Source organism: Chelmon rostratus, chromosome 22 (genome assembly GCF_017976325.1).
Source record: "Chelmon rostratus isolate fCheRos1 chromosome 22, fCheRos1.pri, whole genome shotgun sequence".
NCBI classification, from domain to species: Eukaryota; Metazoa; Chordata; class Actinopteri; order Chaetodontiformes; family Chaetodontidae; genus Chelmon; species Chelmon rostratus.
Window position 1 is genome coordinate 9,864,328 of NC_055679.1, and position 18,092 is coordinate 9,882,419.

At 45.3% G+C, this 18,092-nt stretch overlaps 1 protein-coding gene across 3 annotated transcripts in view; it reads left to right on the forward strand.

The window, feature by feature from the left end:
• The window catches only part of znf800b (zinc finger protein 800b), a 29,141-nt gene extending 14,101 nt beyond the window's left edge, over positions 1–15,040 (forward strand). For 2 of the 3 annotated variants that reach the window (XM_041963872.1, XM_041963874.1), the window contains 10 exons: positions 464–785; positions 3,818–3,913; positions 5,334–5,477; positions 8,275–8,455; positions 8,658–8,847; positions 9,029–9,191; positions 9,340–9,704; positions 9,833–11,035; positions 11,763–11,874; positions 12,348–15,040. In XM_041963872.1, the coding sequence (XP_041819806.1) occupies positions 464–785; positions 3,818–3,913; positions 5,334–5,477; positions 8,275–8,455; positions 8,658–8,847; positions 9,029–9,191; positions 9,340–9,704; positions 9,833–11,035; positions 11,763–11,864 (2,766 nt within the window). In that variant the 3' untranslated portion in view covers positions 11,865–11,874; positions 12,348–15,040. Of the gene's footprint in view, positions 1–463; positions 786–3,817; positions 3,914–5,333; positions 5,478–8,274; positions 8,456–8,657; positions 8,848–9,028; positions 9,192–9,339; positions 9,705–9,832; positions 11,036–11,762; positions 11,875–12,197 lie in introns of all 3 variants that reach the window. The other variant, XM_041963873.1, reaches the window with a different exon arrangement.
• The last annotated feature ends 3,052 nt before the right edge of the window (positions 15,041–18,092 follow it).

Here is an 18,092-nt window from a genome sequence, read left to right on the forward strand (position 1 = left end):
TCTAGTCAGTAGGTGACTATTTCCTTCAGACAAAGGGAAATGGTTATGTTCTGGATCGTCATACTTCACAATACAAGGTTCATGTTGGCAAAATTTAAAATCACAATATGCTTAAAGTAATTTGAACTAGATTGTTAGTGTCTTTCTTTCTTAAAGTCACTATATTGAATTTTAAGATTTCTGACTCTGGCGCCATCCAGTGGTAGCATCAAGAAAGCATTTACTGTAGCACTACCTTCTGCTTTTCCCACCACCCACAGTTTCGACCCAGGGACACTGGGATTGTTGGACTGAAAGCAACACGTTTTTGTTTCATGATTCGAAACACAAAGGCACCATAATGGCTTAATAGTCATACACATAGTGGCTCTACTCTTAAGTCCCTTTTTCCCTTGTATTTGTTGATGTGTCCTTCCTTTCCCGTAGCTCGTGTTTTCATGGTTTTCTGGTTTTGGTCTCACAGAGTGGTGGTCAGGTGGAGATGGAGGAAGGCCAGCTCCAGTCAGACACCCAACACCCACCACAGGAGGCGGCACCCAGAGAAGGAGACCAGTCTTCTGCACAATCCCCAGTCCAGACCTCCGCTTCAGCTGAGGTGCCGACGGAGAACTTGGACCAGAATGATCCAATAGATGCCCAGGAAAACTCTGCTGCCCAGGCCAAGCCTCTGTGGAAGCCCATTCCCCCTCTGCTGCCTGAAACCCACTCTGCAACCAGGGACCAGAGCTGCCAGACTGAGGAGCGGTTTCAGCAGAGCGGCACCGGCAGCCATGTTCACAACACAGGTGGGTAAAGTTTTCTTCCCTCTGCACTTCCCGCTGCTTTGACTCATCAGCCCACAGGCTAAAACCGTCTGTCAGCCTCCTGTGTAGCTTCACTGCCAGAGCATCAGAGTATGGCTGGCTGTGTACTCCAAATAGCATCAAATAGTGTGTCCCCACAGAAGAAATGGAGCTTGAAAGTCATGTTTACTCCCACTATGTAAGCAGTGGGATCAATAACAGACTCGGGCCACTAACTGAGAAGGAAATTGGTAACTTAAAAAAAGATGCAACTGGACCGACCTTTAGAGTGGGAGTAAAACTTTTCATTAGCTGCTGCTGTAGAAGTCATCCCGTCTCTGCAAGGATTTGGGAAAGCTTACCTCTTTAGAGTTTTTGGTATGTGGCAAATGAAAAAATAAAAGCCTGGGAGGCATAATAAGAAAGATGTTGCATGAATGAATGTATTTCTGTCTCAGGGGCAACCACTTCATCCACAGAAACCCTTTGATATTGGATTATAAAATGTACTACATGGCCATGAAAGCTGCCATTATGATGATGTAATGTTTTCTGCTGAATGCTGACATGTTTCTTTCCTTCCTTCCTCCTTTTTGGCTTGGCTGCCCGCAATCCTCCCTGCTTTTCTTTCACCTTAGCTTTCCTCCTTCCTTTAATGCCTTCCTTCAAAAACCCATGTGATTCACATGTAAATCCCGCTACTGTGAGTTAATTTCTATCTGTGAGGAAAGAGTTTTACCGCTCACAGTAAAAGGAAACTGTTTACCTCGACAGGCATTTCTGATTGGCTGATCTTTGACCCCCTTGCAGAGGGGCGGAGGGGGTGGAGGTCAGCGGGTCATTGACCTGCCCTGCTGGGATTATAGCAGTTTGCCTGGGAGAGGTGTTGGGGGATGGGGATGAGGAACACACATTCTGTCACACATTAATACATAATCTCCATCTCTCTCTCTGTCAAACCCTCTCACACAGTTGTCAGTCACATTTCCAGCTCTCTTTCTATCTGCCTCTCTGGGTGTGTCAGTCTGTCTGCTGGGCTTTCTGCCTTCTGTCTCACTCTCCAACTCACCAACACACCCGTACACGTTGCCTTGTTGCACTACTTACCTTGTAGTACGGGTTTGTGTGCTTGTGCGTGTGCATCCAAGCAAATTGTTGGGGCCGGTGAAGCTTTAAACATGCACAGTCTTCACTTCTAGTCTTGCTATCTGACCAGAAGTAAAAAACGTGAAATTATATCTGGTTAAAAAACAACACAAACAAAAATCCTTTAATATATATGATGTGAATAAACAAAACACGGCATTTTCCTCTGATTGACATTAGTGCATCTTGACTAAACATAAATGGTAGTTTGCGGGCTGTAATTGAAGTGTGTGCTTCAAAACAGTGGACATCAGTCACAGCTGGAATACTGGCAGTGTTTTATTCGGATCTTTGTCCTCGTCATCGCCATTTGACAACGCTCTTTTTTTGTCTCAGCAGAAACAATGTTCTCCCTGTCTCCTTCTTTTACATCAATATGATGTGAAAAATGAGACGAAAGCATTTGAGGTGATTACAGGGTCTGTGGTGATGTTTGTGAGGGTAATTGGTCGGCTTCTGTGTTTGTTTACCACCCCCTGTTTGTATGCCCAACTCTGTGAAAAGTTAAGATAGTAATGATGGAAAAATGAAGTTGCTGAAATTAAATAATTGCATGAAAGCAGATAGAATGAGGCCACTTGACCTCCCCGCAGCCCATTCTGGGTCATGGAGCCACAGTCCTCTTGCATTGATAATGCCATTTTATTTTTTATGGTCTATGCAAAGGAAAAATAAACTTGTTTGTTTGAGATCAAATAGTAAAAATAACATTGAAGTGTTTCTCCTTCAGGCAGAAATATATGTTTTGTTCTTTTGTGTTGTGCAATATCTTTTAAGAATCTTTTGTGGTGCCTGTTGTCTGCAGTATTTAAGTCTGAAGATTTGGCAGAAGACAAGCCAACCTGTTCGGTGTAGAAAATAATCCACACAGATAAAATAAAGGGACTAAATCTCTGATTTAAAATGCACAGATTCTGCACATGCAGAATATTTTTATTTTAGACATTAGCCTGATCTTGTTAGTGACTAGCATGGGTTGCAGCGAGTGCAATAGTGGGATATGTTCAAAACCCTGGATCAACAAAACTTTTATTTAACCAGGAGGAAGTCTCATTGAGATTAAAAGAAAGCAACCAGAAAGTGATTTTCTGAGTGCCCTTAACAGTATCATTGTGGCAGTCGAATGATTGAAAGTAATGAAGAGACAATAATGTAAAAGCAGGTCAGTAAATCAAATAAAACAATAAATCCCTACCAGCATCAGGCCCGCTGTTCTCCAGCTGACCCCACACACCCTGGTGATTGAGATCGAGCCAAAAGCTAAAATATTTTCCGATACCCATCTATACCTTTCCTCCTGGTCGCGTTCCTGCTTCGGCTGATAAAGCGGCACAGTGTGAGACCCAGACTGAAGTATCAGATGCCGTCCGGCTCTGAACATTGTCGCACTAAGCACAAAAATTTGTCATCAGCATGCATTCCCCCCCATTTCCACTTGAGCTTTCGTCCACTGAACAAGCATGATTGAAAGAATGAATCAGGAAAAATGTGTTTCATTCATCTTTCAACGTTCCTTCCTTGTCGCATCTTTTGATAAAACTAAGTAAGGAGGGATATATTTAATGATGTACTGAAACGGGAAGGGAAAGATAGATGACCTGCTTTCTCATAGTCATCCTTTAGTGCGTGCGTGTGTGTGTGTGTGTGTGTGTGTGTGTGTGTGTGTGTGTGTGTGTGCGTGCAAGGAGGTAATGAGGTCAGAGTGAATCACTGTCCAATACAGACCTCATTGTCTGACTCTGTGTACCCTTTAAGCACACTGCAATATACTTTGTGTCTTACCAGGTCTCCAGAATTCCCATGTGATGGTGCATTTCTCAAAGACTGTCACACCCTCACGCAATAATATGCTCGCTTTGATAAAATTAAGTCTCTCTCTCACTCTTTAGGTGTCTGCGTGGAGCCTGGAGATCCTCCTCTACTCCAGCAGCCTCTGCAGACCTCCAAGTCTGGGATTCAGCAGATCATCGAATGCTTCCGTTCAGGTTTGTGTCCGTGTGCTCTCTCATTATCCATTCTTTTTTTTCTCAATTCATTATTATTTTGTGATGCAGGCACGGCACAAGTGTTTTTCCAGATGATAAAGTACACAAGAGAAGAAGAACGTATTTGAGTCCAGTGCCTATTAGAAAATAATGATAGCAGTCTGTCACAAGCAGTCCATCACTTCTTCCAGCGGATTCACAATGAAAGCTTTCCTGTGGTTCGTTGACAGGAAGCATTTCTTGTAAAGCACAAGTAGGAAATACTTTGCTTTGCATTAATGGTGCAGCAGAATTTGTTAGCTTCAGTAGCTCGATTTCCTTAAACATGAGATTTTGAAGCATGCAAGGCAGAACGTAGCGCTTCTAAAACGGCTCCTTTTTCTCTTGTTGCCTGCACGACTACACATGTGTTGAGGCTGCCACGTTGAGTCAAGCACGATGACCAAAGCTCCTTTAAGGGTTGAGAGTGCCCCTGGTCACGCTGCTTCCAGGCAGGGCCATAATATTGTGGGTCAGCGCGGTTATCCCCACCTGTTGTGGTGTACGATCAGGCCACAGCACACCACAGTGGCATCTTTACTGAGCCAGTGGCAAAACAGCAGTAGGCGGCAAGCACGCACAATTCTGAAAGAGGATAAAGGGACACAACAGTGTGCGTGCATGTGTGTGTGTGACAGCAAGTTGTGCAGGTACTTGCATCTGGGTGAGTCACCATGAAGCCCACACTTGTGAGTAAAGTGTCTATCAGAGCATACAATACATGCTGCCACATAGACATAGACAGAGGCAGAGGAGTTTGTCTTTTTGTGTACAAATATGAGTCAGCTATCCAGCAAACAACTGAGTACTTCCACATGCACAAATTGCATTTCAATTGAACACGCGAGTCAGCATGCTGACGATGATGACGGCAGAAGTAACGGTGATGACAGCATCGACGCAATACAAAGGCGATCATCATCTGAGTCCTTTTAAAGGTCAATGAGATTGTTTTAGGATGAGATGCCTTATATACAATGTGGAATTTATCAGCGTCTTTCCCCTGTTTAACTCTTGTTTTTACTGTTTGCTTTTTTGCAATTTTATCATCCGGACGCTGGGCTCACCACCACCATAGGTGTCCTTTTGCCAGTATAAATAGATTTTTTTAAATTAATGGTACATACTCCATGGAAAGGGCATGTCCCCTTTATTGGCGAAGGTAGCCTGGATCCAGCAGGTCTTGAGCTAGGTGGAACATCACAGCAATGTGACACCGCTAGCAAAAGAGAAGGGCTTCCTTTTTTTTTTTCTCTCAAACGCTACCATGCTAAGGTGTTTGTTGATATTTTACAACATTCTGTATGTGCATGGTATATGTCCTTATAATTCTCCCTGAAATCCCTGGTAGTAATCCTCACTGCTTTCCCTTGGTTTGCAGGCACCAGCCAGCTGAAGCACATGCTGCTGAAGGAGGTGGACACGATCTTCGAGTGTAAACTGTGTCGCAGTCTGTTCAGAGGCTTGCCCAACCTCATCACGCACAAAGAGTACTACTGCCTGTCAAGGCTGCCTGAACCCGACGGTTAGCACTCTGACGCATTAGCATGCAGACACGCACACACATATATGTAAACATGTCTGGAATACTTTATAAACCCAGCCACGCTCTCAAGGTCCTAAAATCAAAGCACACAAAAAAAACATAAAAGATAAGGAAAAAATGCCCATAAACTCAGTGATAAAATCAATAGGCAGAATAAGTGAAACACAAACTCCAACAGAAAGAGGCCAAAGACTTTGTGCATGCTGAGGACATGCAAATGCAGACTTGTACCGAGCACGCAGACAAACACAGAGATTATCTGAACAAGGCAGCGATCACACAGACTCGAGCTCGGTCCCCATGCACACCTAGTTTAGTTAACGCACAAACCTATGCACAGAATCATTGATTACTTCAGCGCCTCCTAAGGCTTCTCAGCAGTTTACGTTCACTTTCTGACACTCCAAGGTTTCCTCTCTCGCTTTCACACCATCTGTCTCCTACTCATTATTCTCCTCTTATCTCCTCTGTCTGCACACAGTGCTCTTTCATTTCTCCAAGCACACATTTACACAAACTCACATGGCGCATTGTAACATGTTAAATCCATCGATCACTACCTTTACTCAAAGAGCAGTTTCTCCTCTGCTCTCTTCTCATGTCACAAAGGAAATTGACTTTGATCTCGCAGCATTTGTGTTTTATCTACTTCTCATTAGTCACAGCGTGTATCCGTGTCTACTCTTTGCTGCTTAGAAGTGGTAGGAGACTCAGGGAAAGGATGAAGCCTAAGAGACTCTTCAAGTAATTTGTCTGTTACCCAACTCTCCTGTCATCTCCTCCTAAAAGAGAAATCAATCTCAACACAAACAGTCAATTATAATTTCATCAGTTTTATCCACTGTAATGATCGCTGTTGTAAAAAACAACGTTGTTTGAGCACACTCTTCTTTTCATCTTTTTGTGGTCGTAATGAAGTTGTTCCCTGCACCAGTGACATAATTGTTCTCAATCAAGAGCCCATTACCATTGGCTTAAAGTGCATCATATTGTTATTGTGATAAATGACTTAATTAGTGTCGGTTTTTCACCACTGAGACGCTGGATATTAATGTGTGGGTATTGGATAAACAAAATAGTTTTCTTTGAAACGCTCAGATTTTCACCATCCAGCCCCAACAGTAGACCTATGCAGTCTCCAGTCATGATTTGTGGTCCATTTCAGTCAACAGTTTAATTCTCCTTTCTATCCTCATTTTGTCTTCTGTTATAAAGGATTTGATGAAAAGCGCTTGCTCATTCACGAAAAGAAGAGTATCCATCGGCTTCAGAGAGGCAAAATAATTTTATTCAGTATAAAAGAAGAAATGTGTGTTGATAAAAATAAGTGCCAAACCAAAAGTGCCCAAACAGGAAATGTTTTGTGGCCCTAGACCCTCATCTTTTCAGTACATAAATGGAATTACACAAACCCATCCACTTTCTGGCTGCATGAAGTGTTTTTCTATTCTGCTGTCTTTTAGGGCATTTTAAATTTGCACACTGACACAGAAGAAAATTGAAGAGAAGGGGTGACTGGCCTCTCTTAGATTATGTTGTTTTTTAGATGTTGGGGCTCTTTTTTAAATACGCTTTATTTTTGTAATTTTTGTGTTTGTGGAACACGTTCGTAGAAGAGCTGAACTGGCAGGTCACCAGGGGTACTACGACACAGCTCATGTGTTATCAGCAGTTAGCTTTGTGTTAAAGTTTGCTTTCACAGTAGTTCCAGGAAGAAAGAGAGGCAAACAGAGACAACACCAGCAGGGAATTACAGATCAGCACAAGTTAACATCACTTTAAGTCCATCTTTTCCTCAAAAGTTTAAAATGACTAGTGTCCTATGATATCAATCTAGCAGATACACATACAAACCCGGTGTAGACCCACCAAGCAAACAAATCACAGACAAGAAACCAGAAACTGGAAACGTGGTAATACTGGTAAACCATCTCATGCCCATGCAGTTTGCCACAAGAAGTAGGCATGCTGGGGTTCCTGCTCAAAGACATTTTGAGGGGACACAAAGACTGCTGATGCACACGCTTTGTTAGTAGCATGATTTTGCTGAAAATCAGGCCAAACTGCCATGTGCCACATGATGACTTCACAGCTGAATGAATGGTCTTGCGCTGTGTGACCAGGATAACTTTCCACCAAATCTAATGATTTATTTATTGAGAAAGTCTTGATTCAGTTTACAGATTTTTAGCTTGCTGTTTGTTAGGTCACAGCTAACTGGTACAGCGCTGCAGATACAGACCTAAGTTTGGTGTGTGTACGCTATGTTTTTAAATCTACCTCCACTGAGTACAAACTGACTCAGGTGAGGTTGTGCCATCCCGCTTTAGCCAAAGTTAGCATTGTCAGCATTCATATCCATGTTCTTCATCCCCCGCATAAACTCAAACAGCTAGTAAGACGAGGCACAGTTTGCTGGTTCAGGCTCTCACCTGTCATGTTGCATCAGCGAAAAAAGATTAGCTCATGTTGCGAATGTTAGCTACATCACATGTTGCCTACTGTTAGCTACACACCGGTACTGAAGCTCCTTCCACCTTTTGAACACTGGGAAATTGAATTTTCCCCATGAAAAAGTGAGCTGCAACAATCCGGCTGTTTAGAAAAACTGTATTGAATTGCTCAGCAGCCATGAAAGTGGCAGTAGTGATTAGCATTGGTCCGGAACTCTTACGGTAGTTTTATACAAAGAATTAACATTATATTGGACATAATTAGGGCTAAACCTAATTTTAGTAGTTACTGTGATAGTTTAAATTGGATTGTTCTGTTTCAGGTTCGTCGGGTGACGACAGACAGAGCGTAGCCATGAAGGATTTACTGGACGCCATATACCCCAGAGTCGACCGGCCAGACTACGTCGTCCGACTGGAGCCCATTCAGACCACCACGAAGGCCGTGTTCCAATACGTCACCACAGAGGAGGAGCTGGCGAGATATCCATCACACACACCCAGGTAAGTGGTACGCCGTGGGATTCAAATGGACTCTAATTTTGCAAATGTAACTCATATGGTCAGTTGTTCACAGAGGAACACTACATGCTTCCAAGTTGTGCAGCGTGGTTTCTATTGACTCTTCTAAGACCCTTGTCGTGTGAATTTTAGGCTACTCCAGCCTTTCCTTTACTCTGACTGATTGTCTCAACGTCCTCCACAGTGCCAGAGAGAGTCCAGTAGCATGGGAAGGAGAGGCAGTGGAGGGTGTGGACAACAACCAGCCGAGCCAGCCAGGAGGGCCAGAGAGCCACAGCAGCCCGGGGCATAATCAGGGACAGAGGAGATGGGAGGCTGAGGAGGAGGCCAAGGATGAGCAGCCACAGCATGAAGACGAAGGCTCCACTAGTGGGGTAGGTGACTGCTCACGTCAGGAAGCACAAGTGACAGTAAAGTGGGAGTGCTCAGGGTCCAGTGGAAATCAGTGCGTTGAGTATATTGATTTCCATATGCTAAATGATGATGATGAGATTTTCACCACTGTTTATTGGACTCAGTCAGTCTCCTACTCTCTGCTCTCTCCCTCACATCCAGGTTGAGGATGTGACAATCTCCTGTTGTCTGTGTGGTCAGGACTTTAACTCACGCCGCAGCATCAGGCGCCACTGCCGCAAAATGCACCAGACCAAACTGGAAGAGCTCCGAAAGTTCACAGAGACGCGTACAGTTCCCACAAGCCTGCTCTCTATGGTGAAAGGTAAGAGCCGCAGAAGAGAAAAGATTCAATAGAATTTATGAAGCGTCAATAATGTGTTGTATTTTTTTTGGTTTGTCCTGGAAGTCATTTAAATTTCTGCTTTTTAAAGGTAACATATAAAAAATAATTGTTGTTGTTGTTGCTGGAGGTCGACCAAGGACTCTCAGCACACCTACCGGAAAATCCTGCCCAGTGTGCCTCAAAACCTTTGCCACTAAAGCCAACGTACGCCGTCATTTCGACGAGGTGCATCGTGGTCTCCGGAGGGACACCATCACCCCCAGCATCGCCTCGCGGCCCGGCCAGCCCTTCTCTCTGGAGGTCACGCCCCCCAGGAAGAGCAACAATACCTCTCCAACACGTGGCCACACCTCCAAGTCCACCCCAGTGAACTCTAAAACGACGCCTTCAAGCCAAAACCAGCCCAAACCTCAGAGCCCGCTCCCGGCCTCTCCGCAGGCGACCCCGGCCTCATGCCGCTGTACGCTCTGCAAGAGGAACTACAGCTCTCAGGTCTGTCTGTCGCCCTACTGGCAGCTTCAAGCTTTCCTAACTTTTTTCAGTTCCTGGCAGCAATAAGTGCTCACATGCTGTCTATAATGATCATGTTTTTGATCTGTTTTTTTTTCTGTGTATTTCAGCTCATGTTGAAGAGACACATGCGTATTGTCCACAAAGTTTACAGCATCAAAAGCAACAGATCCGCTGCCACGCCCACCGCCTCCACAGCAGCTACAACTGCTCCCAACAGTAGTAGCACGAACTTAGGCCCAAGCAACAATGTCCGAGTGAAAGAAGAAGTGGTCGAACCTTCAGATGAAGACGACGATGACGACGAGGACATGGACAGTAGCCCGGCCCCGTCTCCCACTGACAGCACTAGCACAGCGAAAGGTGCTTCTGTGGCGCAGAACGCCCTGAAGGTGAAGGAGGAGGAGGCCCCGTCGAGCCCGAAGATGACGTCACCGCTTTCGTCGTCCTCCTCGCGTGGGGGCAACATGTGCAGCGCAGGCGTGACCGCCAAAATGACCAAACTGTCCGTGGGCTTTGACTTCAAGCAGCTCTTCTGCAAACTGTGCAAGCGACAGTTCAGCTCTCGCCAGAACTTAACAAAGCACATCGAGCTGCACACGGACGGCAACGACATCTTCATCAAGTTCTACCGCTGCCCCCTCTGCCGCTACGAGTCGCGCCGCAAGCGTGACGTCCTGCGCCACGTGACCGTGGTCCACAAGAAGTCGTCGGCATACCTCGCCAAGATCATGCCCAAACTGGAGAGCAGGGCGGTGAAGAGGCTCGCCGAGGTCGTCCTCAACAGCACCACCACCAACAAGAGGACAAGCAGCAACGTCAAAGAGGAAGTGAACGGGCGGCACACTTCCTCGCCCTCCTCTTCCCCTTCACCCCCTGTCACTCGCAAACAAGAGTGTTCCACAGCTCCCCAGTCCACCACCACCAACTCATCCTCCTCCTCCTCCTCCTCCTCCTCCTCCTCCTCCACCTCGTCTTCCTCCGCCCCGCCTCCTGCCCCCGTCACTCGGAAGCAGCAGGACCTCTCATCGCCGCCGTTTGCGCCTTCCCCTCCCGTCACCCGCAAGCAGGAGAGACAGCAGACCCACCAGCATCGGCCAATCAGCCCCCCACTGACCCGCCGCAGTGAAAAACACACACACCAACGCAACTCCTCCTCCACCACCCCACCCAGCAACCAGACCCCACACACGCGACGGCACGACGCCCAATCAGAGGGCGGCAGCACGGGGTCGTCCTCCACTGAAGTCAGAGTGACCAAGAATTTCTCGCTCCACGCCTGCGACCAGTGCGGACGGGCCTTTGCCAAGAAGGTAGAGCAGTTTAAATTACTCTGTTAACTAAAGCCGTGGTGGATACGATACTCATCATCACACGCCATGTCCTCATCAAGACGGTTGATGAAGGGCGTCACAGTCTCGCTTTTAACTGGGATCAGACTGCGCCTCATTTTTGTGATCTGACACTGATTAAGCCAAACGGTCTGCGTCACAATGGTCTGAACATACTTTGAACGTATCATCTCACAGTCTACTGTTACTTCGTATTGTGGTTGATGAGCTGCAGCAAATTTAGAGAAATGTGTTTCTGTTAAGTACAGACTTAAGAAGTGACACAAAATCAGAACCACTGACAGAGTGTGAAATTATTGATGAGAGACATTAAGAGAACCGACAGGATCGTGTGGAGTAGTCAGTCTTTTCTTTAATAAATGATCATGTGTATGTTGTTGCTGCAGTAGTGTGCCATACACATGGCCAAAATACAGTCTGTATCAGGACGAGCTGAAGCGATTAGTTAATTGATAGATTGATAAACAGAGAGAATCTGTGACTGTTTTGATCATCAAAAAAAAAAAAGTTTAAAGTAATTTTTTGGCAAAAAATCAATTATTCTCTATTTCCAGCTCCACAGATGTGAGGATTTGGTGCTTGTCTCTGTTTCACTGAATAAAAATTTGATACCTGTAGGTTTTACTGTTTGTATTCACTGCTGTAAAATCCAAGCTTAATGATGGTCTCTTTTAAACTGTGTTCTCAGCTGTACCTGGAGTCTCATAAGCGAAGTCATCGCAACGCAGCGACGGCGGCGGCCAACAGGAGGAAAGGAGTCAGCACCCGCTCCAAATCCCTGGCCTGGTGAAACGCACACGGTAAGAACCCGGAGGCTTCGCCTCCTCTCCATCACTGTCTGCTTGCCCCCCTCCAGCTTTCTTTCGAGCTGTGTATTCAGAAACCACAGAGACGCTGCTGTGCGGCGTTCACTTGAGCAGATTATATGGACGTGTGTGTGTGTGTGTGTGTGTGTGTGTTTCTTGTGGCGAGAGAGGTGCATGTTTTATGTTTGCGTAGAAGACCATTCCCCAGGGCAAAGATGAGAAACCACAATCATTCTGCAGGCTTTAATTGACCGTTCGGTCTTCCTGTGTTCTCCCTCTCGCTTATTTCTCCGTGTATTTCTCTGCTCATTCGAAAGCTTCCTCTTTGTCTGACTGTTGCTCTTTTTTTCCTGTGTCTTGCTTATTTCTTCCCTCCCTTCTCTCTCTTGATTACTCTCTTTGTCTTCCCTTCTTCCTCCTCTTTCCTCACCTCCCTCCTTCTCCTCCCGCTCTCCCTCTGCTCACAGTCCGCCGGGGATAATGGACGCACGAGCCGCTATCAATGAAGCGAATCAAAAACTTGAAATCAAGAAAAATGATGGACGAACGGAACGGAGCACAGAGCGGAGATGAAGGAAACAAACAAAAGGAACAACAGTGGAGCGCGATAGAGGAGTGAAGTACAAAGGATTTCCACTTTTTGCTTCAGAACCAAATATATTGTTGAAATTTGACGTTTTTTGGTTTGTGTAGTTTCATTATGAAGCCAGCCAGCTTGCTGGACGGTGGCGCTGCTATCGACGGTGAGACGGCAGTGAACAGAGGATTCACCACTCCTGTATATATCTGTGTTTACCTACTACAGTATGTAAATATGGACCCATATGCAGATGACTAAACCGCCTTTAAGAACAGGATGAAGGTTGACCATGGAAGTGTGTGCGTGTGTGTGTGTGTGTGCGCGTGTGTGTGTGGAAGAGGGAGGGAATCAAAACTGGATTGTGGCCTCCACAGAAAAAAGACTGGAAACAAACTTGATTTTTATTTTAGTTTTAATTTTTTTTTTAGGGGGGGACCTGGTTTAACCCTCACAGTCCCCCACAGATGCACAAAGCCTGTCTGGGTCCTTGGCTGTTAGCATTTCAAATCAGTGAATCCACCACTTTTCTGCGTCTTCACACCATACATATAACGAGGGTGTTTGATTTATTCAGGAGCACTAGTTCAACATTATGACAGATCAACAGGAAATACACCCCCCCCCCTAATTTCCCTGACATTTACCGAACACAGACGTTGTCGCCAAAGTGTCTCCACTGTAAGTCTTCTGCTTGCCTTAGAGTTTGAAAAATTACATTCGACTTCTCTTGTCTGATTTAGTCTGCTGTCGTGTCTGCTTTGCAGCTGGAGACGCCGGTCAGAGGGTGAAATGGTCATTAATGGTCAAAGTAAGGAAAACTCAAAGTATGTTTATAGCAGTTTTCCTCGAAAATTGTGTGTGCGCTCAGTTTTAAAGTCCTCTTCTTGTCAGTTTCCGGTGTTCAAATGTGTGCTCTTACATCTCACTGTTATTTTTTTATTTTATTTTTTTGTTGGACTGCATGTGAGAAACATACGTGAACGTTGTTTCCTTCACTTTGACCGTACCCTGTTTTGCCTCCAGATATTAGCCGACTCATCAGTCCCAGTATTGCCTGATGGCTCTCTCAGAGACAGGCTATATGAGGCAAGGCGTCATTAAGACGTCACTGTGCGAGCTGAGGGAGTTTGTTCTGAAACGAGGCGAAAAGTGTCGAAAATCCCGTAACTGCCAACGCAAGGTGATCACACGTATACAGATGCTTAATAGACATTAAATCACATTAATTTTCTCCAATATATGGATTATTTTTGGATATAACAGCAGGAACTGTTAACTGCAAGATGTCCTGCCACAGGTGAAACCATCAAATTGACAGCATTATTCATCCCCCCCGCATGGTGACGCGCTTGTGTTAATGTGTGCGAATCCAATTAACAGTTAGCATGAAAAATATGCACAAGTAATGCGTGTTTGAATGCATAGTTTGAAGACGGGCTGCCTTTGCTTTCACAGCAACAACCGTACTGATTAAGATTAGAAACCCTTAACTGGAAGGCTTCATTTTCTACGTTCAGTGAAGGATCATAGGCTGCTGTCATCTTGCTTGCAAAAAGCTGACCCAAGGCGATATGTCAGATATCAGAAAGCAGCCGTCACACAGTGTTACTGAACTGCATATCCAGATCATTGCTTTAAATCTTGCGGCCACTTCAGGCGTCAGTCCATAGACCCAGACTGGCAGCAGCGCAGCATCAGAGCGAAGCGGCAGTTTGCCGGACATGTCAGCTATTGTGCCTAAACAGCAGGTGGAAGAGGTTTGAACCGACACCAGCTGTTTGTGGCGCAAATAAGCATGAAAACATGACCCGGTCGGCTAAACTGTGCACTTCTCCACCTTTGAAAGTTTACATTAAACTTTTTGTTCCATTCACTGAAAAAGAAAGAAAGAAAAGCCGGGGCTCGTTCAAATAAACTCTGTGAACATTTCTTTTTCCATATAATCTTAATTTTTCAGTTCTGTTCAAAACGTGCTTTCATGTACTCAAACATGGGGGGGGGGGGGGGGCTGCCCAGAGGTAGTCTTTGAAACACTGGCACATGAGTTGGGAGGAAGACCAAATGTAGGTATGTCTTAATGTTCAAACAGAAAGCCATGAAATGGAACAAAACCAGAAAAAAAGGAAAGACCAAACTTTATTTTTCTAACTGAAAACACTACTGTAACAAGGTCTTGAAAACATGTATATATGGACCCGTCCTGCACGGATGGTATAAATAATAGTTATAATAGTAACAATAGTTATTGACTTGTACTTAACTGTTGGTTGACCATATGCTTCAAACATGTCTGACTAGGTACTACTCTGTCACTGTTTAATACTGAAGCCAGTTTGCGTTGTTCCACGATTAGTTGTCTTTTTTGCATCTCATTCCTTTTGAAGGAGGTTTTCTTTCTTTTTCTTTTTTTTATTGTGACAAGAAGAAAACAGTAACCAAACCTCACGGGACTCTTAGGACTTCTTTTTGTTTAAATCTTGTCATTTCCTTCATCATCAGTTGTAATATGTTACTAAGCTCACATCCTAGAGAACCTGAGAAGAGTTAGAGAAGCATTTCAGATGTGACAAGGATGTTAAAACCAACCACTTAATAAATAAAAATGTACTGCTTCAAACCTCTGGGGGGGAGTTTTGTGTGGCTTTGTTTTGTTGTTGTCCTCAGATATGAGTCATACGCGTCCATCAATCACGTTTGTTTGCAGAGAGATTTCATTTACCTACTCTGGAATTGCCTCTTGGGACATTTGCGTTTTCCCATGTTTCAGCTTTCTCGTCTCACGCTACTTCCTGCGCTGCAGTACGTCCTTTTTGTTGGCGTCTTCAAGAGTTGAGCAGGGATTTGTGCTGCAGCAGGATTCCAGTGCTTTTGCTTCAGGTTTGACCGTTTGTTTTCTAATCAGTCTCCCACAAGTTCCCCGGCTCTGCAGAAGCGCAACAGTAAATCGTTAAAGTAACCCTTTAACAACACGTTTCAGCACAGAGCCTTCAGCAGGGTGCTTTTTTCCCTCGAGAAAGACATGAATAAAGCTTTATTTTGCTTCAGCCCTCTGTGGACCCTTAAGGACCCCTGATGTCCCCTGGTCCATGCTTCAGAAGTCAGTGCAGCTAAATGGCTGATGGTATATGCTGATTCCCAGTTTACTGTGGTAGAAGTACTGATCCTTTTACTCAAGGAAAGTAGCAGTGCCACATTGTAAAAATACCCCATTAGAAGTACAGGTCCTGCATTAAAAATGTTAGCACAAGTCTGAAAGTCACAGCAGCAACATGTCGTTTAAGGATCTAAAGTAAAAGTACTCAGTACAGAAAAATGTCCCCTGTGAGAGTAACACTAACATTACTGATGCATTCATATGTCAGTAAGATTTTACTGTTGCAGGTGGTCAAAGTGGGTCTGATTTTAATTCACCTCATAGAATGTTCAGTTAATAAAGTGACCATATGTTTTGTAAAATCTTAATTTGTAAAGGAGCATTGACCACAGCAGGTAAATGTAGTGCTGTAAAAAGTACTGTATTTCCCTCTGCATGAAGTAGAAGTTGGCCTATAAAGTAGCACTGCAGTACTTGAGTAAATGTATTTAATTACATCCACCCTGTGGCTCTTTGGAGGGCTTGACATTTTTCCTTCTCAAAGGACAATTCCCGCTCCTCTTGTTTCTCCCGCTGCAATTGCACGACTCTGGCCACGAGATGTCGCCATTGCACCGCGTCCCGCCCTGCCCAGGTGAGGCCACGAATCGGACACGTTGCGCGCGTCTTCCACGCTGTCACATCAGAGAACACCCGGGTCTGTCTCGATTGCCTGGTTTCTCACTCCACACAGCTTATCAAATTGTTATTACACAGCAGATGGGACGCGGTTCATTTATTTAATTCCAGTCACCACAAAGCGCCGTGGCGCTATGGCTTTACAAGGAGCGGAATCAATGGACGCAGTAAAAATGGATTGAAGTTCAGGCAATTAAGAGTGTGCGGCGCAACGCCTGTGTGAGCATATTTTGATGACTTATTAATGTGCGCAAATAACCAAAGCCCTCTATTGTGGAAACTATCGATCCGATTGATTAGTAATAAACTTGATTGAATGGGTGGACTCTGCTGGACGACAGTGGCGCAATTAGACGCTGATTTGGTGCGGGCGGGTTTGGTGCCTGGTTATGCATATGTTTCATGTCGAGAGTGTGTGTGTGTGTGTGTGTGTGTGTGTGTCGGGCTGCGCTTCGTTTGGCTGTGGAGTCGTGCGCTGTCCCTTTCAGCACCGACAGCCGGGGGAGCCGGAGAGGAGCGTGCGCGAGCGGACTTCACCCTACTGGGGTTTATGCGCAAAGTGCGTAAAGCTCCAAGAGGACTGTGGCGAGAAATCAGGTGGGTCTCACCAAAATTATTGATCATGACTGACAGAATCCGCGCGTGATGAATTCCTCTGCTCTCTCTCTCTCTCTCTCTCTCTCTCTCTCTCTCTCTCTCTCTCTCTCTCTCTCTCTCTCTCTCTCTCTCTCTCTCTCTCCCTCCCTCTCTCTCTATCTCTCTCTCTCTCTATCTCTGTATCCGAGGCTCATTCTTGGGTATTGACTTCATTACAGGCAGCTTCCCTCTGCCGTCACCTCAAACAAGTGCGGGGTTAATAATTGCGTTTTCACCGCCAAAGTCAGCTCCTCTGGTCACGACGGATCACTTTTAAAACCCATACATCGGCTGCGCGTGCATACATCATTTTTTTTCTCTCTCTCTCTCTCTCTCCATCTTCATGTCTTCGCCCTGCGGATGATCTTATTGCCTTTAAACCCGTTTGCTGTTGTGGAAAAAAAAAATCTCACTTCAGGAGGATTGATATTTTTATTTTTTTTTATTTTTTGGAGACAGAGGGGGGCAAAAAAAACTGCTGAGCTCCGCAAGGAAGTTGCCCGAGGCGGACAGGGACCCCGAGGAGTGCGCGGAGGAGGCTGGGGACCCTTCGCTCCCTGTCGGATGGATTTGGCTCCCTGAGGTATCTCATCCACCGTCATCCCCTAATTTCTTCTCGCCGCTCTGACCGAACATGCTGTCGCCTCTCCCTCATGTGGGTGTTTTTCTCTCACACATTCCTCCATGCTGGTGGATTCTGGGCAGTCCTCTCTGATCTATTATCTCAGTTTGGTCCATTTTACTGACTTTGCTCATCGTTTGCACTACATGGGTAGTGGTTAGGTGAGGCGCATGGGAACAGGTATGTGTGTCACTTTGTAACTCAGTGTTGCGTGGGTTCAGAGTAATAAGGAAGAAAAGAGGAAGAATTTGCTCTGGCTGTGGTGTTCCTCTGTTACTGTGGATGCCACTGTCTTAATTAGTGTGCAATCAGAGCGCCGCCGCCGCTGCTGCGCACAGAGAAGCCTATACGGCTGCTTAATGAGCATACAGCCATAGACTTTGATCTCCCATAGTCTTCCTCCTGAACCTGTGCGCTGCTGTTTCATGGCTTAATCACGTCAGAGGCATGCGTTTTTTTTTTTTTGTTTTCTGGAAATGGTATCATCCAAATCTCTCTCGTCTCTCAGCAGTGTAAGCTGGGACTTTAATGTGCTCGTCAGTTGTGTGGAAACGATCGGAATGTGGCTCAGAAAATGAGGCGACAGCATTTTCCCACTCGGA